The sequence below is a fragment of the Ammodytes marinus genome (genome assembly GCF_949987685.1).
Source record: "Ammodytes marinus genome assembly, chromosome: 13".
Taxonomy (NCBI): Eukaryota; Metazoa; Chordata; class Actinopteri; order Uranoscopiformes; family Ammodytidae; genus Ammodytes; species Ammodytes marinus.
The window spans coordinates 2,014,609-2,039,460 of record NC_137217.1 but is presented as its reverse complement, the minus strand read 5'-3'; the positions used below and the strand labels follow the sequence as shown (position 1 = coordinate 2,039,460).

General features: G+C 41.2%; 1 protein-coding gene across 1 annotated transcript in view; it reads left to right on the top strand.

Moving 5' to 3' along the window:
* cdk14 (cyclin dependent kinase 14) overlaps positions 1–24,852 on the top strand; it is a 287,659-nt gene that overhangs the window by 54,418 nt on the left and 208,389 nt on the right. Inside the window, exon 3 of the mRNA XM_080039284.1 lies at positions 21,509–21,754. Within this exon, the coding sequence (XP_079895410.1) occupies positions 21,509–21,754 (246 nt within the window). The remainder of the gene's footprint in view (positions 1–21,508; positions 21,755–24,852) is intronic.

The window sequence follows — 24,852 nt, the reverse complement described above, 5'->3', positions numbered from 1 at the left end:
CTGATTGTAATTATATGGATATGACACTAGTAAAAACTATTATAGAAACTATAGCTAAACCGTTAACATATATATGTAACCAATCATTCCAAACAGGAATATTTCCAAACAAAATGAAAATAGCAAAGGTCATACCTATCTATAAAAATGGAGACATGCACTCCTTTTCTAACTACAGACCAATCTCTCTACTTCCTCAGTTTTCTAAAATATTAGAAAAACTTTTTGATCTAAGACTTGACCACTTCATAGAAAAGCACAACTTACTGAGTGACCACCAATATGGCTTCAGATCAAACCGATCCACCTCAATGGCAGTCATGGAATTAGTAGAGGAAATATCAACAGCAATCGAAAATAAGAAATTCACAGTAGGAGTATTCATAGACCTTAAAAAGGCATTTGACACAATAGATCATACAATACTAATGAGAAAACTTGAAAGATATGGCATTAGAGGAATAGCACACACATGGCTTGGTAATTATCTCTACAATAGAGAACAGTATGTACACATACAGAATGACAAATCAGATTTAATGAAAGTAACATGTGGGGTTCCATAGGTTTCAGTACTCGGACCCAAACTATTTTTACTGTACATTAATGAAATCTGTAATGTGTCTAAATTGTTGAAATATGTGTTGTTTGCTGATGATACAAATTTATTTTGTTCTGGAGGGGATCTGAGGCAGCTTTTGGATACAGTGGAGAATGAACTGAAAATCCTAAAACGATGGTTTGATATTAATAAGTTGTCTCTAAACTTAAAGAAAACTAAGATCATTATATTTGGATACAAAAAAATCAAACATGAAATAAAAATCATGATAGACCATGTTGAAATAGAAAGAGTCAATGAAAACAAATTCTTAGGAGTGATCATAGACCACAAATTATGCTGGAAACCACATATAAAACAAGTAAAAAGAAAAGTATCCATGTCCACCGCAATACTATATAAAACAAAAGATGTACTCAATTCAAAATCATTACACATGTTATACAGTTCCTTAATATTACCATACATTACATACTGTGTGGAAATATGGGGAAACACGTACAAAACTGTTACCAACCCTATTTTTATTTTACAAAAGAGGGCAATCAGAATCATTAATAGAGCAGAATATCTTGAACCAACCAATACATTATTTATAAACTCAAACGCACTAAAATTGAGAGACTTAGTGGAGTTCAAAACAATGCAAATAATGTACAAAGTCAAAAACAGGATAGTTCCAGACTGTATCCAGAAGTTGTTTCAGATTAGACAGAGCAAGTATGAACTAAGGGGAATGTGCATGTTTACCAAGATAAATATAAGAACAAATGTAAAACAAAGATGTACAAGGAGTAAACATGTGGAATGTCTTGGATGAAGAAATTAAAACTTGTGACACGGTACAAAGATTTTAAAAAATATTGAAAAAGAAGATGCTTAACAAATATAAAAGTGAGGCATGAATAGCACTGTGAATATGTATTGTGGATGTATTTTGTCTTGTGTCATAACTTTACATGTAATATGTTTAACATATACAGGAATTAATCATAGCAATAACATTTACAATAACTATCAAACAAATTATTAAAAACAAACATATATATATATATATATATAATAATTAAATAAGATCCTGAGGGACCAACGAAAAATGAATAAATAAACATAATGTAAAAAGGGTAGGCGCAATAAGCTAAGGCTTCAGCCTACACCTTTTCGATCAATACTATTTATAAGAAATGAATATATAAATTACGATGACAACTTTGTGTTATTTTGTGTGTTTTTTATAATTTAATTTTTTTAACTTATGTAAGTAATGTTGTGAATATGTTTTGATCGAAATACACTGAAACTAAGAACTTCACAGGTTGCCACTGGCATCCTTTTCCACTCATTCATGACAACGTCACGGAGCTGTTGGATATTAGAGACCTTACGCTCCTCCACCTCCTGTTTGAGGATGCCCCACAGATGCTCAATAGGGTTCAGGTCTGGAGACATGCTTGGCCAGTCCACCATCTTTACCCTCAGCTTCTTTAGCAAAGCAGTGGTCGTCTTGGAGGTGTGTTTGGGGTCGTTATCATGTTGGAATACTGCCCTGCGGCCCAGTTTACGAAGGGAGGGGATCATGCTCTGCTTCAGTATGTCACAGTACATGTTGGCATTCATGGTTCCCTCAATGAACTGTAGCTCCCCAGTGCTGGCAGCACTCATTTATCCCCAGACCAAGACACTCCAACCACCATGCTTGACTGTAGGCAAGACACACTTGTCTTTGTACTCCTCACCTGGTTGCCGCCCCACACTCTTAACACCATCTGAACCAAATAAGTTTATCTTGGTCTCATCAGACCACAGAGATGGTTCCAGTAATCCATGTCCTTAGTCTGCTTGTCTTCAGCAAACTGTTTGTGGGGTTTCTTGTGCATCATCTTTAGAATAGGCTTCCTTCTGGGACGACAGCCATGCAGACCAGTATGATGCAGTGTAGAGAAATAGTGTGTGTGTGAGAGAGAGAGAGAGAGAGAGATGTTTTGAGCTGGTTGCAGGAGTCTTTCCAGGGCTGTTAAATTGCAAATCAAAACAGGTCTGCAGTTTGTATGGATGAATTGATTACTATACGCTGCAGCTCTGAAATCGACTCCAGTTTAGATTCATTCCAAGCCGTGATATTGTGAATTTCACACCTTGCTGCCTCACTAAAACACAATAGATACGCTGTGATTTCTGTAGCAACCAGCCTTATCAGTCAAGGTCATCCATGGCAGGGATAAGAGGGATAGAGGAAAAATCTTCTCTATCTGCTGATTTAGTAGCGAAAGAGAGCGTGACCTGATTTGGGAGGCAGCTTATCCTCTGTGTTGACTGACAATATTATGAATTGAGGAAAGAGCATATGGAGGTGTACACAGAATACAAATCATACTCTTACACGCAGTTATATGTGAAACGATTATTATTAACTTCCCGTTTTTTCATCTCTATTTTTGGTGTAAAGCACTCATGTTAAAACTTTTAGATATTTCTCTGAACAACCACTAGGTGAAGATCAAAACAAAGACCTGCTGGACAGTAAAGATCCCTGTTAAACCTACTGTACTGTATCTCATATGGCTCAGATTGGGTCAGCTTGGTTAGGCTAGATCTAGCTTGCGTTTCCTTCACAAATAAAAGGGGGCGGAGCCAGGCAGCACTGCTTAGTGGAAACAAGGCTGTATTATATAACTGTGTTGTGTTGGTGAATACATCGGCCGAAATATTAATTTCATCTTCAGTATTTTAGACAGTTATGATGATACCAGCAAAAAAGAAAAACACAACAAAACTGGTTTTTAGTTTTGCTATGTTTTTCTCTTCCTTCATGTCCACATGTCCTTGTTCACACTAGCTGCCTGACTGCTGTGGGGAGTATAAACAGAGTGTTATGAGCAAAACTTGGTGCTACAACAGAAGCTACATGGGCGCTAACGCTAAAAATAAGACTCAGACGATAAAATAAACTAAAAGTACCACACAAATGAGTGAAGAAAATATCTTCAAAATTGACTTCCACACTATTAAGTTACAATCCTTTGTCCTGTTAAAAACGAGGCATTTCCAGACTGGTGTGGGTAAAATAATTATGTTTTTATGACCAAAATCTCAGTGCTTGTCTCGAAGCTAGCCCGTGAGCTACCGGCTAAAAATACCACACAAATCAGTGAAAAAAATATCTTCAAAATTGACTTCCACACTATTCAGTTACAATCCTTTGTCCTGTTAAAAACGATGCATTTCCAGACTGGTGTGGGTAATAGAATTATGTTTTTATGAGCAAAAGCTGAATGCTTGTCCCAAAGCTAAATAGCTATACACCAGTCAGGCAAAAATACCATTAAAAACATTTCTTTCAGTTTCACTGTTTGCAAAAACCCACAAGTAGCTTCCTATCCGTTGTAGGCATAGACTGCTGTGGTTAGGATAAATTAGTGGAGTATGAGCAAAAGCATTCTGTGTTGGTGTATGTAACATTCAGGCTGTAGGCTATGGGCATCTTGTCGCTTAGCGGGAAAAGCAACATGGCTGTCGCTCGGAAAATTTTCAAGACGATCTCATGGGATCTCGGGGCCCTGGACCAATAAGAAATGGGGGGGTGGGGTTATCATAGACGGTGGAAATTTCTGGTTACTAATGTGGGGGGGAAGCATCGGAAGCATGGACATATAAAGAAAATATGGGGATGTGGCTGTGCCGACTATTACGTAATAGTCGGCGAGAATTCTGACTGGAGTATATTGGGGGGGAAGGGTGGGGGTTTCAGAAAGGGGGACAGTGAGAAAAGGAGAGATTGTTATTTTTTGATATTTTGGCAGTCTCTAGGCACACCGTGGCCCCATGGATATGTTAGAACACATTTAAAAAGTGCATTTAGCATAATATGTGACCTTTAATTTAATTTTTTTTAATAAAACTTTCATTGATTCCGTAATAATCATTTGCGCGCGTCTGCGCGGCACTGTCGGTCTACCCCTCGTGTGCGCCTGTCTTTACAACCTCTCGTTTGATCATCCCATCAGCTGATCTGTGTGTGTCTGCGCGCGGCGCGTGTGCATTCGGTGCGCACTTGTTAAACACGGAAGCCAATGAGCAGGAGCATGACTAGCAAGCAAACGCTGAACTAGTGGCGAAAATAAAACCAGCGCCTGCTCTATGGAGATATTAAGGACTCAGTAAGAGGGACGTTGAACAGGAAAAAGTGCTGCGCAAAATTTAGAAGGTTAAAATCGCTATGTCGCCGTGGCAACACAACTAATCTGTATCAACAGCTGAGACAGCGCAGAAAAAACGGCATGCACACGTTTCAGTAAGTTTACAGAAGTGCCACACTGCTACTGCCTTTGGCATTATCAGAAGAGCATTCATTTATTTTCAAGGGACATATTAATGTATTTATTGTTTTAACTGTTAAGTTATCTTGAAAACAGCAGGCTGTTGTAGGCCTACAAGCTTTATTTTTTTGTATTTTCAATGCTACTTTATTTTTATGTTTTAAATTGAGAAATAGGCTAGATGAAAAATAATGGTCGGAATAGGGAATTTGCCTTATGTAGCACACATGTTGATAGGCTAATCATGATGTGTAGCCTATGTTAATTCATTTATTTTCAACAAAGCTATTTGCCTAAAAAAAAAAAAAATCAGTAGGCTAGCTTCAAGGTGAGGTGATTCAGATTATTCCAGAAATGAGTACTAGACAGGAGCTGTCTATATTAGATCTTAGTGTTTATTGTTTTTTATTGAAATCCATGTGTTTTTCTTCAATAGTTTACATGTCATGTGTCTCCAAATTATTACAGGAAATAGTTATAGGCAGGACATATGACAGTTGTTTACAGAGCACAAAATTAATCAGATTTCACCTCTCAAAGTGCACCAGATTGATGCATTTAACTTTAAAAGGATAAAGTTTTCTTCTGCAGGGGGATGCCCCCAGATCCTCTAGAAGGTCCATTCTCACCCAGCAGGATCTAAAAATCCTGTGAGAAACACCACATGTACAAACGTACTGAATGTGAAAGCATAACCCTATGCCCTCATTCTTAACGGGCTGTCAAAAGAGGCTCATTCCAAATGGGGTTCGTTTTGGTCAATTTCTTCTAGAAATGTGATACGCACGCGGCACGCATACTCTTCATCAGCCCTTACCACCCGGCCTAAAAAAAATTCAAGGGGAAACACTGTAACCAATCACAACGGAGTGGGGTTTGCAGCAGGGGGGGGAGGGGCGGAGAAGCTCAAAGCAGTGTGTAGAGAGAGACTGCTGTGCTCGCTAGGGTAAGAGGAAGAGTGTCCCGAAAATCTACATAGTTTTTTGTGATGTGATTCGTGTCAGGTTGCTCTATAGCAGTTTTTAACAAGAAATTAAGACCAGAAAAGTAGTATAATAGGATCTCTTTAAGCATGTGATCAGATGAGGCAGAGCCCCGATAGCGTATACAGCTGCATTAAAGCATTTCTGTTGGTGAGGTGCACGGTATGCTTCTGAAGCACTCTTCTCTTTCTGTCTCCTTCTTCGCTTCACACTTCACTTGCTGAGTGAAAGTGGGCAATCGATGGTAGACCTGCCTTAAAAAGTTTTGAGACATATTTTTTTCTCTCCCCCCCCTGCACTCTGCCCTTCTGTGGGAAACCTCGGTGCGTAAATGTGCCACATCACCAGGCCTGCCTTTACCTGCCACTAGGCCCTGGGGCTGAGAGGTTTCGTAGGCCCCCCCGGGCGGCGGTCTTACAATACAGATGCGTTAAAGCCATGTTAGTCTACACCACAATATCTCTATTGATGAAATACAAAATCACTTAAGGTAACATGTACTTAAACCCCTCCCTGGTCTAATTACTTTTAATAACCAGACACACATGGTTGGTTACAGTGTTTTTCCAAGTTATTGAGGAGACAGGACCTTTTCGGCGGGTCCGGGGGCATGACCCCCGGAAGAAAAATGTGAACCTTTTAAAGTAAAAAGCATTAATCTGGTGCACTTTGAGAAGAAAACTAAGGCCCTCCCCCCACGAAGATTAGGGGCCTATCATGAGCCAGTCAATAATTTATTGTTTTAAATGACAATGTTCGGGGCCTTCTTAGATCAGGGGCCTATATTGAGACAGTAAAGGTGAGAACACACCGGGCGCGTTGGGTGTGGTGGGCGCGTTGAAAAATCCTATTTTTGCATAGGGAACCATTGGTTTAGGCGCGAGGATCCGTTGGCCGCGGCAAAGTGTCGCTTTGGGCGCGTTACCAAAGCGTCAACGCACCAGCAAAGCGTCAAAAAAAGATGAAAAAATTGAACTTTCAACGCTCCAGCGCGTGACGTTTAGCCGCGTTGGCCAATCAGCGGTGAGCTTGACCCGACACAGACATCGGCTCGGTGGGAGGACAACACAGAGGCTGAGAAACACCACCGAGTAGGAAGTGTATTTGCGGCTGGCTGGTGATATGATCTCGGGGTAGAAGACGTGGGGAAAGTGAGCCAGGAGAATGGGCTTCCTGGTTAATTCAGTGAATATGTGTGGTTGTGCTTAAGCCGATAAACCAAGTTAGCACCGGTCGGATAGCGTTAGCTAACTCACCCGGCTGTGTGCGGCCACCACCTCCATATAATGAACCCAAACATAAGTCCGGGGAACTTTCACAACGAGTACAGCGAAGCACCGGTGTTTATGCCTATATCTACGCCAGCCACGGTCCCGTCACAGCCAGGTAAAATGTAGGCTACTTGCCTTTATTTTCTACTGCCCTGCGCACAATGCTGCTGTAAATGTGTTTGGCATGGTGCTGCCTTGCTGTTTGTGTTCATTTCCGAGTGGCGTGAATCTGCAATGCTGTTTTAAGGCTATTTGTTCCGTTCACTTGCTGTTTATTTGTCTTTTGGCACAATTGTTGGCCGTGTTGTTGTTGTTTTTGTGTGGACATGAACGCTGTTGTGTCGGGTCGGATCTGATCGCAGCCATGGTTGATTAGGGGAATAAATATATCGGGGGAGACTAGCTGCGTAGCTCAGTTCCTCGGACTCCCACAAAAGATAGAGCGCAGCGATGGGGATTATCTCAGCCATGGTTGATCAGCAATAGAAAAAGCGGGGGGAAATAAGTTTCGGGCGGGCTCATCTACGTAGGCCATGACGTAGGCGCGTTGCTTTTGGGCGCGTTGGACAATTTTTTGACACAAAATGACCAAGCGCCAGATCGGGGGCGTTGGTCGCTTTGGCCCAAAGCGCCAACGCGCCCGGTGTGTTCTCAGCTTAAAAGAGAGGCCCCTGATCTTCGTAGGCCCTGGGGCTTCAGCCCAGGTAAGCCTGTGCATAAAGGCAGCCCTGCACATCGCTACAGCATGCCTACATATTTGTCTCTGTGTACAAATGAAACAATCAATCGCTGATTTTTTTATTTTTAATTTTTTTTTAAGATTGAGGAGAGTCAACAGGCTCAACACAGTTTAAGCCTAAAACCCTAAAAGTGTCACAATGACAGTAGCCTAAAGAAGCACATAACCTGCAGGGGCCGTGTGGGTGTGTTTGTGTGTGTGTGTTTGTGTCCATGTTTGTCGAAAGAAGAAACTTGTCTGGGCTGTATTTTCCAAGGTTATGAATGATCTGAATTGAGCGTTTTGTAAAATAAGGCACTTGATGGTAGGATAGGATGATGTGGAGCGACCAACAGCGGTGAGGTTTCTGTCACTGTTTAGAACATGATCATTTCCTCTGAGCAGCACAGTTCGGTTCAGCACGGTTGCTTAATGCTTTATGGCTGGGCAGAATCACTGGTTTCACATTCTATAGTGGGTGCTGCAGCCCATTGAGGCCAGATCAACGCAGCTCATCTTCACGTTGCCTGCCTGGGCTCTCATTCACACACATTGTGGCTGCATCACTGATGAGCAGGATGCTCGCTGCTGCAGACACTGCTTCCTTACACTGCTGTGGGCCGTACCATCTCTGCTGAGCGGAGGGGGGGGGGCTTTACATTCTCAGGATGCCCCTCTCTGGCTCATTCTTTCCCCTCCTTTCTGTGGCATGGCCCCCATGGGCAGCATCCCCCCCCCTCTCCTGTGTCAGCCAGCCCCCAGCCCACTGTCTGTCAGGGCCAAACAACAGTCTCCTAATACCTTCCTCCGCCTCACATTTCACTCCCCCCTCTGCTCATAGTACGATCTCATAATTTCCAGCTTGTTCAGGGAGCGGAAGAGAGGACAGAGAGAGAGAGAGAGAGAGAGAGAGAGACAGAGAGAGATGTTTTGAGCTGGTTTGCAGGGATAGACATTGGCCTGAATGTGTTCTGTCCGCTCTACATCCAGGTGAGCTGTTTCTTCCTGGAAGGTAAGAGGAAGATGGAGATTGTGTTTATGTGATCCTGCATCCCTTATCACCACCCCCACCCCCTTCCCTTGCTTCAAATATATTGCTGCTGTAAGAGTGTGTGTGTTGTTGTTTAGCGTGAATAGTATTGCTCAGACATTACACACAAATGCGTAATCCTGTATGAGACCCTGTGCAGTCATGGCAGCAGATGTGAATGAATTGGGCGGATAAGGATCATGCATACATGATGTCTGTACTAGAGGGTGTGTCGTGGTTATTGTTTAGGGGGGTTTGAGCTGTCATGCTAGCATGACAGCGTGATGGCCCACTTGATTCTCTGAGTGGCAATGGTATGAAGGTAGTTGCGGGAGAAGGCAGTGTGTGCGTGTTTCTATTAAGCTTTTTCTGCAGTTCTTGCAACAAAGTCTCAATAACCAGATTTACATGCACAGCATATTCTGGTTAAGACAATATTCTGAACAAGGTGTTTCCATGGTCAGCAGCTTCTAGGATCTCCCCATTTACATTTCAACCAGCGAATGTGTGTGAATGAACCAGTGATCTAGTAGTGGTAGAAGCGTTATGACGTCTGACGTCAGCGCGTTCTTTTCCGACAATAACTTCTGTTCCATCCAAGGAAAATGAACACCCAAATGTCATTATCCTTGTCTTGCATTATTTAATTAGACAAACATGACACCTGTTCTTTTAAAGAGGTTGACGCCATGGTTCAACCACACTTGTTAAACAGCAGTAAATCAGGTCATGCATTTCAAACTGCTGAAAATGCCTAAAGTTGTAGTGAAAACTCCAGTGGGAATAATAACTGTGATTAAGGTGTATAAATGTCTCAGTAATGGGACTACAATGGGAATACTCTGTGTCTTAATGCGATTATGGTTTATTCCGACTATGACCCGATTAAGGTGAGCGGAAACTGCTGTTCACCTGGTGATGTCTTATTAAGAAATCTGATCTTAACCGGGTTAATATCGGAATATTGCTGTGCATGTAAACATGGTCAGAGTTGCCTTCTGCCCAAAACATGGTCAATGCCCCCCTTCCCACCACTACCGCCAATCCGCTCTGTGCTAATACCTAGCATCTCAGTCGTTTGGTGTAAGGTGGTCTTCCGACCCGATTTCAGCCAGTCTTCTCCCCGTCTTGACGTTCCGACATTATCAAACATGTTTGATATTATCGCTAGTCTTAGGGGGTTGGCTCAAGCGAAATGACGTAAACACTGTCACACTCTCGCATGCACCAAGCACGACACAGGAGGAGCGGCATTAGTCGCGACCTTATTTCAGACACTTTTTCAAAGAAGCCTCGGTGGAGAACCAGGCTGACAGCCGCACAACCTGAACACTCTACCGTCAAATACAGGGTTAGGAGTTAAAGTTATTAGGGTATGAGATCAGCAAATAAAGCTGGTCAAATAACTAAAGGAAGTCCCCCGCTCGGAATATTGAATTAACTTGTTTTTAATTAAATAATCACAATTGCGTTTGCGGAAATGATATTAATCTCAAAAGGAATCTAGTTGTAGTCTTGCAATATGAGAGCCCTGTCTTTTCAAAATCTCACTCTGAGGGTTTCAGTCTTCAGTCTTTTCAAAGTATTTTAAAAGTCCTGTAGTGTAAGCCCAGCATTACGGCCTCCACACACATCCTGCGTCTACCTCTGGAGCGCGTCACCTTACTTTACTGCTGCGTCTCTCGGACTTTTCTCGGACACACATGGAACGTCTCAGCAGCAGCTGCTGCTGCAGCGCTGCTTATAAAAGCCCTATCTTTCTACATAGAGTTTTCATAGATAATTCCCATTAAAAATGAAGTTCTTTCGTGTCATTTATGATGCATATGATTTATATTGAGTCTAATATTGAGTCTGGACAGTAATCCGTGCGCCCCATTGCCTTTTTCTTTTTTTTCTTTTTCTTTTTTTAATTTTCGCTTGTTGGAAGTCTTATTTTGAAAGGGACACACCAGGAAATGGTGAAACTACAGCGAAAGCTGCCGGTATGAAGTCAATATGACTCTCAGCAGAGTATTTCTCTATCAGTTAAAGCAGAGAGACCCGAGAGAGACAAAAATAGGCGAGCCTCCTGAGGTAAAGGGGAGCGTCGCCGCAGACGTGCCTCCGACGTGCATCAGCAGTGCGTCTGAGGTTGGATGTGTGCTCGCTCTAGGTTGATTACACGGTCAGTGACAAAAAGTCAGACGCAGACGCGAGGTAGATGCGCAGTAGAGGTAGGATGTGTGTGGGGGCCGTTAGGCTCTTTTTGGCAGAGCTTCAAATTCAAAGCTTTCTTCAGAATATGAAAGTAGTAAGTGTAGTCAAAGTTTGTCTTTCTATTTGTGGTCTTTCTCATCAATTATCTTTTTTTTAGGTTGCTATTTAATGCATGTACTTTTCTGTTCTTAGCCTCCTCTTATATTTCTTAAATGTTGTCGGAACTGTTTGTCCTGCGAGAACCTTTCCAGGAGCCTAGGAACCATTTCAGGCCCTTAGTAGATTAGAAGAACCAGGTAGGTCTATCCAGATAGATAGATAGATAGATAGATAGATAGATAGATAGATAGATAGATAGATAGATAGATAGATAGATAGATAGATAGATAGAAGGAATCCCAAGTGATTGCAGTAACCATCAACCTCGATCAATTCCAGTGGCTGTTTAAAAAAAACTAAAATCACATTGTCAAACTGAACTCTAGGATGTTGGCTGGATTTGTGATGTTGTATACAACTAGGATATAGTTGAAAGTAATGGTTATGTTACTCTGTCATCATACCAAATATGTGTTCTCTTGTCGTCAATGTTGTATACCCTTCAAGGAATATGATTTTGCTGATAATGAACTAGCTGGCTCCTGGAACAAGAGATCAGATGGAGAGCACCACTCCAAAAGATACAACGATTTCATTCACGTGCACTTTTGGAAAGATAAAATCAATATTGCATGGTATCAGTAAACATGTAGTGTATTCAATACTCATTCGTATTACTAACGTTCATGGTCAAATTTTATTGCCAATAACGACTGCTGTAATTGTTGCGCATATGACAAATGAACCATCTTGAAATACATTGATAGGTTCTGTTAACATGCAAACCCTTAACTAAGATGGGGAAAAAGCAGACATTAATCCAGTTTAAAGGAATACTTCACCCATATGGAACCGGCATTCATTATAGAATCGCTATTATAATGTAATGAATGAGGTTTTTCTTCCCTCAGTCTCCCCTTAGCGCAGCTGTCCTTTTCCTAACCCTACATTTGACCATGTGTGATGTCACACATGGTCAAATGTAGGGATAGACAGTGAGACCATAAAACACTCTCTGCCTTTTCTCAGGCTAGGATGAACCGATTTCTAAAATGAATGCACATTTATACTACATAGGATTTCAGAGTTCAATTGGTGAAGTAGGTCTTTAATATCAGCCTGGTAGTATGTTGAGGTTAGCATTTAGCACATTCTTCATTCTTGTCTTGTTTTGTGATCTTTTGAATGTACATGCACCGGTGACTTTATTAGGTACAGCGGTTCATTTTCTTGTTAACACATATCAGTGATTCTTGATAAGTGGGACACAACAGGGTGCAATGTTGAAAGAATACAAACCCTATGTTTAGGCATATTAAATTACATGTATGTATCCAACATATACTAAGCTACTGAGCTAAGGTTTTACACAACCTCCCAGCTTTTGTCCTTTTTATCAAAATTGACTTTTTACCTTGTTTCTCCTTTTTAACATGGGCTTTTTAGCTTGCCATTCCTTATTTTGTGTCAACTCTGTTAGACACCAAAAAACACAAATACATTTTCCCTCATTTTATGCTAGACCCATGAGATGTATAGTGATCACAAATATTCACCAAATCTGATAGAGCCACAAAAAAATATTTTCAAAATGTATATGAATAGGACTTCCGGGTTACAGAGCATGGAGTACGTACGATCGCTTTCTAGCTCCCACTAACTATTTCAGACTTAACTGACTAAACCCTATTTTCATCGATTTTTTCTGTGCTTGTATTGCCGGTAACACTAACACTGATTCGGATAAATGCCCAGAGGAAAGAAAAACGCAAAAAGAGATTCGGCAGAGTCAGATATGTCCTCGGACAGCGTGGTTAGCATTGACGTTAATGCTAGCTCAATGGCTTCCATTCCGGACTTGCTTGAACAGCATACAGCAGCCATAGCTGCTGAGTTCAAGTCATCGTTTGCCAGCATGAACACTAAGCTAGACAACATCCAGGCCGTGGTCTCAGGCCATGGGAAACGTATAACCGATCTTGAGGAGAATGCAGAAACTGTTTGCGGACGCCTGGAGCAACTTGAGGCTACGTGCTCCTCACTGCAGGAAGATAACAAGTCGCTGAAATCTAAACTATCGGATTTGGAAGGGAGAAGTAGGAGACAGAACGTTCGTATTGTGGGCTTACCAGAGTCACTTGAGGGCGCATGCCCCACCGCCTTTTTCTCCGAGCTTCTCGTCGAGGTTTTTGGTAATCAAGCTCTCCCTTCTTCCCCGGAACTGGACAGAGCTCACCGCACTTTGGCACCCAAACCTGGCCCGGGCGAGAGATCGTGGCCCGTCATCATCCACTTCCACCGATACCAGATTAAAGACTTGATCATGAGAGAGGCATGTAAACAAGGCGAGCTGGAATACCACGGCCACAAGCGCGGAGGTCTTGAAGCAGCGGGCTGAATACAAGGGGGTCATGGCTGAGCTTTATCAGCGCGGTCTCCGACCCTCTCTCCTCTTCCCAGCGAAGCTTCGCATAGAGAAGGTGGTTGCGGTCCATCTCTGAAGCATCTAACTACATCTCTACATTGGGTGTGAGTCCGTAGTAAATACGATTGCCTGCTGTGAGTATACAAATGTGGACAAATGCTCTTTTCATATCCCCAGCCAAACTCTCAGGCTGATGGTACTACACACATTTTTTCTCCCTTTTTTAAAATGAGTAAATCAGCTGGGTGAGCGTGACATTTTTGTTGCTTGTCATTTTGACGTATTGCCTAACTCACTCGCTTTTTTATTTGTATCTCTATTTTAAAACAGCTGGATAAGCGTGTCTGTTTTTTTTTGTTTTTTTTGCCATTTGGACAGCTTGTCTAACTCACGCCTTTTTATTTTTTTTGTATTTTGAATCTGTTGGGTGAGCATGGTATTTTTGTTTAGTGTGTTGTCATTTTGACAGTTTGCTGGATTGTTCATAGTGTTACTAGGCTGTTATGGGGTGAATTGTACAAGACCTAGGTGGGAGCTAGCACAGGTCAGAAAGTTAAAGCTTGGAATGTTTGTTGTGAGACTAGTAAGGGTCTTTTGGGGTTTGGGTGGGATGGGTTGGGTTGGGTTGGTGTTAACTGGGGGTTTAGCTGATAAGTCATCACCTGCTGTTTTTTCAGTTATCTATGTTTTCCTTTTTTTTGTGTGTTTTTCTTTTCCTCTGTATTTTGCTACTCTTTTTCTTATCGGAGCAACTCTTTTTACTCTCACTATAACTGAGCTAGATGAAGGGCAATCTTAATTTAATTAGTTGGAATGTCAAGGGACTAAATCACCAAGTGAAAAGGGGTAAGGTCTTAACCCACCTAAAACGGCTCAGGGCTGGAATAGTTTTCCTTCAAGAAACCCACTTACATGACTCTGACCATGGGCGATTAAGTAAATGCTGTCGTGGACAATTTTTTCATTCTAATTTCAGGGGTAAGGCTAGGGGCACAGCTATCCTTATTGATAGTAATATTCCTTTTGAGTCCTCAAACATTATATCTGATAAAAATGGACGTTTTATTATTGTTTCAGGCAAACTTTACAATAAGTCAGTCATCTTGGCCAACGTCTACGCGCCTAACGTTGATGATGTAGAATTATTTAAGAGATTTTTTACTCAACTCCCTGATCTCAATTCCCATTCTCTTATTCTTGGTGGGGATTTTGATTGTTATCTAGATCCAGTCTTAGACCGCTCTTCCCCCAAACCTGCCACTCTTAGCAGATCTGCAGGTTATATCAAATCATGTCTTGCTGATTATAGCCTCTCTGATCCATACAGGTTTTTATACCCCACAGGAAGAGAATATTCATTCTTTTCACATGTCCACCACACTTACACCCGAATTGATTATTTTTTTGTTGATAATTCATTTATGTCAGACCTTAAGTCATGCAGTTATGAAAGTATTGTGATCTCAGATCACGCTCCTCTGCTCCTTCAACTGGCTTTTTCTGACGTTGAGTATACAAGAAGGCAGTGGAGACTGGATCCATTGTTGCTCACAGATGAGAGTTTTCTTTCACACATCTCTACACATATTAAAACTTTTTTGAGTATAAATAAAACACCAGATGTGTCCAATGCAACAATTTGGGAGGCCCTGAAAGCCTATTTGAGAGGTGAAATTATATCATTTGCAGCATACAAAAATAAGTGTACAAAACAGAAACAAACTGAAATTGCTGATCAGATTCTGAACATAGACAGACAATATGCTAATTCACCTTCATCTGAACTTTACAAAGAACGTTTAAAACTTCAGACAGAGTTCAACCTTCTTTCCTCTCGTCAAGTTGCTGACCAGTTGCTTAGGAGCAGAAGTACTTTTTACGAGCATGGTGACAAGATTGGTAAACTCCTGGCCAATCAACTGCGCGGATTTAGAGCGAAGCAACTCATTCCTGGAATACGGACAGACAGTGGGTGTACAACATCAGATCAGAAATTGATAAACGAAAAGTTCAAAACATTCTATTCAAATTTGTATAGTTCTGATTGTACAGTAGACGTAACGGTGATGGAAACCTTTTTCAGTAACCTAAACATGCCTTCCCTTTCTCAAGACCTGAGACATAGCCTTGAGGCACCTATTACTCAGAAGGAAATTATTGCAGCAATAACATCTATGCAATCAGGCAAATCTCCATTTAATTTCCATCTGACTTTTTTAAGAAATGTTCAGCCGAATTGTCGCCTTTTTTATGTTCAGTATTCTCAGACTCATTTGACTCAGGTAAACTCCTGCCTTCGTTCTACCAGACCTGTATTTCCCTGTTGTTAAAAAAGGATAAAGATCCTCTAGATTGCGCATCATACCGACCAATCTCACTATTAAATAAGGATGTGAAGATACTTGCTAAAATTCTCGCCCACAGATTGGAGGATGTTCTCCCCTCTATCATATCCCCCGACCAAACTGGGTTTATAAAGGGACGCCAATCATTTTATAATATCCGCCGGCTAATGAACATTTTATATTCCCCCAGAAATATTGAATCAGAATGCCTCGCTTCTATGGATGCTGAAAAAGCATTTGATACAGTAGAATGGAATTATTTGTTTTTCACCCTTGAAAAATTCGGTTTGGGTCCTGTTTTCACGTCTTGGGTTAAATTATTATATGCATGCCCTTCTGCCTCAGTATTAACAAACAGCTGTTACTCAAGTAGTTTTGATCTGCACCGTGGGACCCGGCAGGGTTGTCCTTTGAGCCCGCTCCTTTTTGCTATTGCAATCGAACCACTTGGGATTGCCATTCGTGGTAACAAACAGATTCAGGGGATATGGAGAGGAGGAATTGAACATAAGTTATCATTATACTACCCAGGGATCCGAGAATAAATTTGAAAGAATTTGGCGCCCCTTTCTAAATTATTTTAAAAAAACAACAATAACAATAGAAGAGTAGCTACCTCCTCCCCTCTTTTATTTGATTTAATTTTATTTCTTTATGGGGCCTTCCAGGCAGATCTGACTTGAGGGCTCCTTTGGGGGCACAAAACACCATTGAGCATTTTGATGAACATATTTTTTTATTTCTTTTATATTTTAATTATACACATTTTTTAATACAAATTCTTCAACACAAAAAGACAGGCACATACAAAAGACGGAATTCAACACATTTTTTATGAACATTTGAGGTGTTTTTTTCTGATACATATTACTGTGTGTCTTTCACACTGTGTTTCGGCGGGGTTTTCTATGGAATTTCTTGGAACTATGGTAAGAGCGCAGTTCACAAACGCCAGAACAATAACGTTCATGCAGTGTGTTCAATTCACGTTCGCCCAAAATATGAACGAGTTCATAAACGATCGTTCATTGAACGCGTTCAGGCAAAGCAGCAACTGTAACCAAGCATGTGTGTTCTAACTCTAGAGAAGAGCAACAGGAGGTATCATATTCCACACACAGAGCTCAGGACACAGACCATTAATGAAACAGGAGCTCACAATAACACAAGACCTAAACAAAATGTCATCTACAGTATAAGAAATCTCCAGTCCTGCCAGCAGCAGCTGGAAAAGGCTTTCTGGTTTAGTGAGGTGAATGTCTAGTTATGTTTAGCTATGAGCATGGCTATGGAGGATTATTCTTATGCACTTGATGAATGCTGCTGGAAGTGTTGAGCATGTGACAAATAAAGCATCTTGATTGTGGAATGTGGAGTGTTTGCATCATGAGCCCTGTTGACCACATCCTCGCCCGCCTCTCATCAACTTGTGTTGTTTGTAAAGTGATATGTCCTGAATGAAGGCTTGTTTTTGTTAGTTTATATTTTGTTCCAGACGACATCTGCTGTCTCTTAGTGGATATACAGGTGCATCTAATATTATTCGATTATCATGGAAAAGTTATTTAATTCAATAAGTGACCATTTTTATTTATTTTAGATTCATTACACACAAAGTAAAACATGTCAATCATGTTTTTGGTTCAGTTTAGTTGATTATGTCTTGAGCTCATGAATATCAAAAATCCAGCATCTCAAAATATTTTAATATTACATTAAACCAATCACAAAAAGGATTTATAATACACAGATTTCAACCATCTGAAAATAATATTAATTTATACACTCAATACGTCATAATGGATCTCATTTTACATGAGTTATTGTGTCAATGTAGCATCATGACATAGAGGCTACCAGCCTTCAGGTCAGGCCAGGTGCCTGGCCAATCAAGCAAAGTACTGCTAGGCCTTTCACACCGCCGCAAAATCGGAGCCTGTTCCGGGCTAGTTTGGAGCTAGAGCCAGTGTTTTGGTTTCACAACGCCAGAGAACCGGCTCCGGCCTGTAAAAACCGGTTCAACTCCAACCCCAGGATTGAGCTGGGCTTGAGGTAAGAACTGCCTGCGCCAGCGGCCGGGGGAGGGATTATCCTGACTAACTCAAACCTCAAGCCCGCCATATTTAAAAACACCGCTACTACGAGACGTAAACATAACATAATTACCGAACGTAGCGTTCAAATTGACCGGCAAAAATACGCTGTATGGGTCCTGTTTGCAAAGTGAGAGCCAACACGTGTAAAAATAAGACGTATTCGCCGCTGTTGTTGTGCTTAAAGTAGCGGTAGCTTTAGCGTTAGCCACAAGAGCAGCGGCGTCGGGCGACGTACACAGACGTTTACAGTGACGTCATGACGTTGCTCTCTTGCCGGCTCCATGGCTGGCTCTGGTCATTGTGAAACCAACCGGTTCATAACTGGGATAAGGCTGTAACCAGTTTTGAACTGGCCCCAGCCCCAGCACCAGCCCGGAACTGGCTCATGGTTCTTTTTGGTGTGAAAGGCCTACAGTGTATAGTGGTTTTGGCACTGTGGGCAGGTGACAAGTCTCATAAAGCTTGTGAGCAGACAGAATTCAGCTGTAGCTAAATGTGTATACCATACATGTAATGATATGTAGAACACAAATACAGGCCTCTAATTTCATTTATAGAAACTATTCACAATTTAAACCACAATTTCTGCCAGAGCACAATTCAATATCTCCCTAAAATTATTGAAGCCTGCATTCTGGATCTGGCTTGTAGTTATTTTTCTATTGTTTTATGTGAAAAACACAATAGGATGAATCATCACCACTAAAATTGTAATATTAATAACAAATGGTTTTAAAGGTTACATATTATAACATGTTACCATTTTCAGGTTAAAACATTTCAATTATATTCATTATTATTCATTGTATGTATTGTGGGTCTCCACTAAAAGCTGTTCAAAGGACCCTCCCACCAGCTGCGTACTACAGTTGTTTGTCTTTTTCTGCTCTTACAAACAAACTCTACTGGCCTCTTTACAGCGCTGCAACCAATTTAGCTTAGCTTAGCACTTAAACTGCAATTATCGGCACAATCACCGCTTCTAGAGACAGCTGCACATTTTCTGGCCAGAATCCAAAGTGAAATGCAGTGTACCCTCTGGGCATGTGTATCATATTAGGTTACATTCAAGTTCAGCGCAATGCAAAGACAGTCCGGGAACTGCAGCAGACGTTGCTATGAGAAGCTAGCAGATTTGCAATACTCATTGCTTCAACCTAGAACAACACCAGGGGCCGTATTCACAAAACATCTTAGCGCTAAGAGTACTCCTAAGGAGCACTAAAAGTTCTTAGTAAGGAGTAATTTCATAAAACCTATTCACAAAGCTGATAAGACCAACTTTTACTAAGGAATGGGAGGGACTCCTAAGCTAAGACTAGAGGGCGGTGTTGACCCTGTTGCTATGGATGATGTCATGTTCAAACCTTCTATGCCCACAGTGATTGGCTGAGAGGGAATGAGAGCTAAGCGTGAATTTATGATAGAAACACTGTGGGAGATATCCATATCGTGTCGCTGTATTAAAGTAAAGAGTGTTTATATACAATTAATGACAAGTGACACTGATTTAACATGAAACCAAGATACTGCAGGGTTTCCCACACATTCGTTCACAATTAACCAACAATAACGCCACATAGGTCTATTCATTTGACATTTTACAATGATTTGAATCGGAAAAAATATCCTCATTGAACAGCTGCACGCCATGCACTCTCACTGTATTTCTCTCAACGGCGGACTATGCAGCAATAGTCAGACAGCGACAAACCAGGAAATTCACTATTTAGAAACAACAGCCGGCGAAATCGTAAAGTGCATGCGGAAGGAAAAAGGAAAAAAACTATACAGTAGCGCACCTGTGGAACGGAGGAGATGGTGCGAAGCGCCACATATAGGCCTACTCTAGTAACAAATTAAACCCAAACGTGACACCAACAGTAACTTTCAGTGCATCGTAAACCCAAAGCAACTGCAGGAAAAGGAACTTAATAAATAATGTTTTATATAAATATTAATATAATAAATATAAATGTGTCTATACTTTCTAAATATAGCTTTACTAAGATCATTAAACCCTTACAGCTATTAAGGTACCTTTTGGAAAGCTCACGAGCATTAAATCTCTCCAAAATGCCATCAAATGGTTGTCTGTGATTTACTCTTAGTGACTTAGGAGTCCTCTGAATTACACTTATCTTAAAAAGTTAGGAGTCCTAAAATTAGGAGTGAAACGCCCCTTATTTTTGAGAGTTACTCCTGAATCAGCACGTTAGGACCTACTCTTAGCCTTAAAATGTTTTGTGAATACGGCCCCAGACCTACAACCACACATGCTACATTAGTCATACCAAAGCTACAGTATATGGGCTAACCTGCTAAATAAAATGTAAACTAAATAAAACTTGGTAAAACTCACAGCTACCAGGTTTGAAGTTGGAAGTGTTTGCATGGAGAGTTTGGAAAGGCCCTGAGCTTAGTAAAGTTGCTGCCAGCAGCAGAACTGTTTGCTTGTAGTTGAGACATATTGCTGTCACAGAGAGGCAGAAGTCTCAGACTCAGTGGCATTTAGAGGTGTAGTTATCACCAAGCTGGAGGTGCTAAGCCTACTACTATATGTAGGTGGTAGTTAACCTGATTATGATGCCATCATCTAGGGGAAATCTGATTCTTGTTTAGAAACAGAGCGGTGGATCAAGACGGTTGTCTTTTGTCATACTTTGAAAACTGGAACAAACCAGAGCTGCAACATGACTCCGCTGTGTGTTTTAGGGTAATTAGAAGTTCTCCCTGCAGGGGAGCCAAGGCCTAAATATTTAATCTGAAGGGAGCTGTGGCAAAACATGTCATGCCATCTGCATCTTCTGTGTCCAATGTGCATAGTCCATAGTGGAGCAGCAGCTGGTAAGGTGCTCAGTGTTGGGAGATGGAGACGAAGTGTGATGGTATGTGTGTGTGTGCGTGCGTGCGTGCTTGATGGGCTTGTAATCTGACGTCTGCTATTGTTTGCATGTGTGTGTGTGATAAAGTGGGATTGTCAAAGTGCAGTATGGGAAGAGCAGCAGCCGGCTGTGTGTGTGTGTGTGTGTGTGTGTGTGTGTGTGTGTGTGTGTGTGTGTGTGTGTGTGTGTGTGTGTGTGTGTGTGTGTGTGTGTGTGTGTGTGTGTGTGTGTGTGTGTGTGTGTGTGTGTGTGTGTGTGTGTGTGTGTGTGTGTGTGTGTGTGTGTGTGTGTGTGTGTGTGTGTGTGTGTGTGCGTGCAGCAGAGGCTGGCTGTTTAGATCAGAGGAAAGAGAGATGGAGATAAACGTCTCTCCTTCTAGCACATAGCTCTAGCAGCAAGGGACAGAGAGGGAGGGAACAGAGCCAGGCTCACAGATGAAACACAGGTAAGATCTGTAAGGCGGGGACACGGATAGTGTTTGGCTGAACACTGGCAATCTCAGATTGATTCGTTATCCTTGAATGCTCACTGCTATCTTCTCCCGCTTTCTAAAGTGCGTCTCCTCTTCCTTGTTGACAGATATGTGTCACAAAGATGTCCACACGCAGCTGCCAGGGACCGGACTCTCTCATCAAGCCCCTGGACACCATCCCTGAGGACAAGAAGGTGAGAGTGCAGCGCACACAGAGCGGCTTTGACGCCTTTGAGAAGCCAGCCAGCCAGGTGAAGAGGGTCCACTCTGAGAACAACGCCTGCATCAACACAAAGTGCTCATCCACGGGCAAGGAGTCACCCAAACTACGCCGCCACTCCAGCCCTAGCTCTGTAAGTACCCCTGTCACACACTGGAAGAGACATTTTAATTCTAATTTTTAGCCCTTTTTATTTCGCTTTATTTGACAGAATTTTAGAAACATGAAAATGGGGCAAACCACTAACCTCTACACCATAAAGACAGTTTATTTTTGAGTGATTATATACTTATTGTACAACTAATCAATACACCTAAATAAATCTTCACGCTTAATTTTGTTTGTGAACATCATAAAGTTTTTTTGTCACTTTTACAGTCCCCAAAAAAAGGTTCCTGGATACAAATGATCATGAAAAGAATGATTACACATGAGTACCTTTTCGCTAAAATGAGTCATTCTTGCCTCTGATTGGCCGTTGCTTGCATCACTAGGGGCTGCCTGTCCAGTTTAATTAAGTAACTTATTGTTATCCACCATACTTTTCCTTACATCTTATTTCTTCCGCCACATTTTCTAGCTCTATCTCCTCCCACACCATTGCACTTAGACATTCCAAATTCGTACTTCATTTCATTTGTACAGAAGGTCTGGCAGTGCTGTAATTGGCAAACGTTCACTCATGGAGGCGGGTGTCTGTTAAAGTTTAAAACTATTGGATCTGCCCAGTGCCACTCTGGATTAGCCAACCAATCGCATAACGTTTGGTCGTCACGTGTGTCATGAGCCGGCTTCTGGCAACTGAAACTGGAGCGCGACTTCGACGTCATCGTTCTCAGCCACTCGCTCTGTTCGCTGATTGGACCGGCTGTCGAATCTCCGGCAAAACTGGGAAATGGGCTGTATACCCAGACTGACTACTGAAGGGAAAATAAAATTTGGCCGGAAGTAGGCGGGCGGGCGGAGCCAGGCTATGTCCCTACCCACGGGGTGTGCTATTATACAGTTTTTTGATTTTCCACAAGGGGGCGCTGTTATGCAATCCCAACTGAAACAACTTTCAGAGGCCACATCCCGCACACTATAGGTCCGTTTAACTTGAAATTTCTCACACAGGTGTACATTAGGGTGCTCTACAAAAAAGCCTCTGGGACCACATAAATCCGCCTGGGAATATTTTCCGCTAATTAGCATAAACTGAAAAACAGGGTTTTAACCACAACTTCCTCAGATTTCACTGTATTGACACCAAATTGCTCACGAAACCTCAGGGGACTATGAAGTACCTCCGAAAAATATTAGTAGGATAGCTTGAAAAACATTGACCAAAACGTTTATGCAGGGGCGGGGCTTATCAGCAAATTGGCCATAACTCATTGACCATAGGTCCTATCATCATCAAACTTGCTGGATATGTGCAAAAGACATGTGGTAGCATGTCCCTCAAGGCTTGTCGAGATTAACCCATAGGGGGCGCCACAAATGCGAAAAACATAATTCATAAATGCAATGTTTGACAGGCCACGCCCCTCGCCCCCTGACTCTGATTGTGTTGAAATTTCTTACACATGTACAGGTCATGGTGCTCCACAATAAAGCCTCTTGGACCATAGGGGTCAGCCATTTATATCTTGGCACTTTATTTTTTATTTTTTTATTTATTTATTTATTTTTTAATGAAGGTTCTGGCAATAGTCACATTAAGTACTGAATATATATATACAGAACCATATTTTACAGTTGTTTGCTTGCTTTAACAAAACACAAAAACAGCAGGGGACAAGACATCAAAATCAAGATACAAAACAAAAAAAAAAAATGTGAGAGACATAACAAAAAACAAACAAAGACATACACCACCAAATGGACATGTACATTTGCATAGAATTAATCTCCAATATTACAGGGCAAAAGTCAGACCAGAGGGGTCAACAACATCCAAGACAGGCTGCATATGTCAATAAATCCCTCTGCATTTTCATGAAGGGTGTATGTACATTTTTAAAGAGGGAGTACTCTCAATACCCCTTTATACCAGTCGTCCAGTCCAGGGGCATCCTCTGAAATCCAGAATTTGAGAATAGTCTTTCTTGCTATGTATAGCAGTTTTCCAACCAGTTTGGTATTATTCCTTGCATTGTCCACTTTAGCTGCCAGAATACACTCAAGGGGTGACAGCTCCAGGTTATATCCAAGCAAAGCAACAATCTCATCCATTACATTCACCCAAAATGTTTGTATCTTTGTGCATGTCCAAAACATATGAATATACGTTCCAATATGTGTTTTGCATTTAATACATTCAGGAGAGCCTCGACCCAGTCTGTTGAGCAATACAGTCTGTGTACAATTTTAAATTGTGTCTCTCTGTCAGTATTGCAGCTCATTGTAGTATGTGTGTTTTTTATAACTGATACCCATTTATCTTCGTTAATCTCACATTCTATATCAATCTGCCATTGCCTTCGGATGTGATCCGTAGAATAAGAATTTAAACTGAAAGCATCATAAATATAAGAAATAAATCGCTTCTGTATGGGCTGTTTGAGAATTTCTTCCAAAAAATTAAAATTTGGAGCATATACTTTTTGGTATGTAATGTCTTACTTGTAAATAGCGAAAGAAATGAGACTGTTGTAAGGAGTATTTACTTTTCAAGCCCTCAAATGACTGAAACATATTTCCCTCATATAGTTTTGCAAGCTGATCAAGGCCCCTTTCGTGCCATAGCTTAAACACTGAGTCTTGGCATGAGGGGGGGAAATCTGGGTTTCTCCAAATGGGAGCGAGAAGTGAGAAATGGTTCTTAAGTCTGAAGCAGATCTTAATCTTATTCCGTGTATTTAATGTGTTAAGAACAATGAAGTTGTTTTGAACCTCCAGTTTTGCTTTTTTATAGTTCACAAAAAGGCAGTCTCTTAGTGCTAGTATACCACAATTTGTAGACTCCATATCAATCCATGTACAGGTCCTTCTCATATAATTAGCATATTGTGATAAAGTTGATTATTTTCCATAATGTAATGATAATAATTGAACTTTCATATATTTTAGATTCATTGCACACCAACTGAAATATTTCAGGTATTTTGTTGTTTTAATACTGATGATTTTGGCATACAGCTAATGAAAACCCCAAATTCCTATCTCAAAAAATTTGCATATCATGAAAAGGTACTCTAAACGAGCTCTTAACCTAATCATCTGAATCAACTAATTAACTCTAAACAC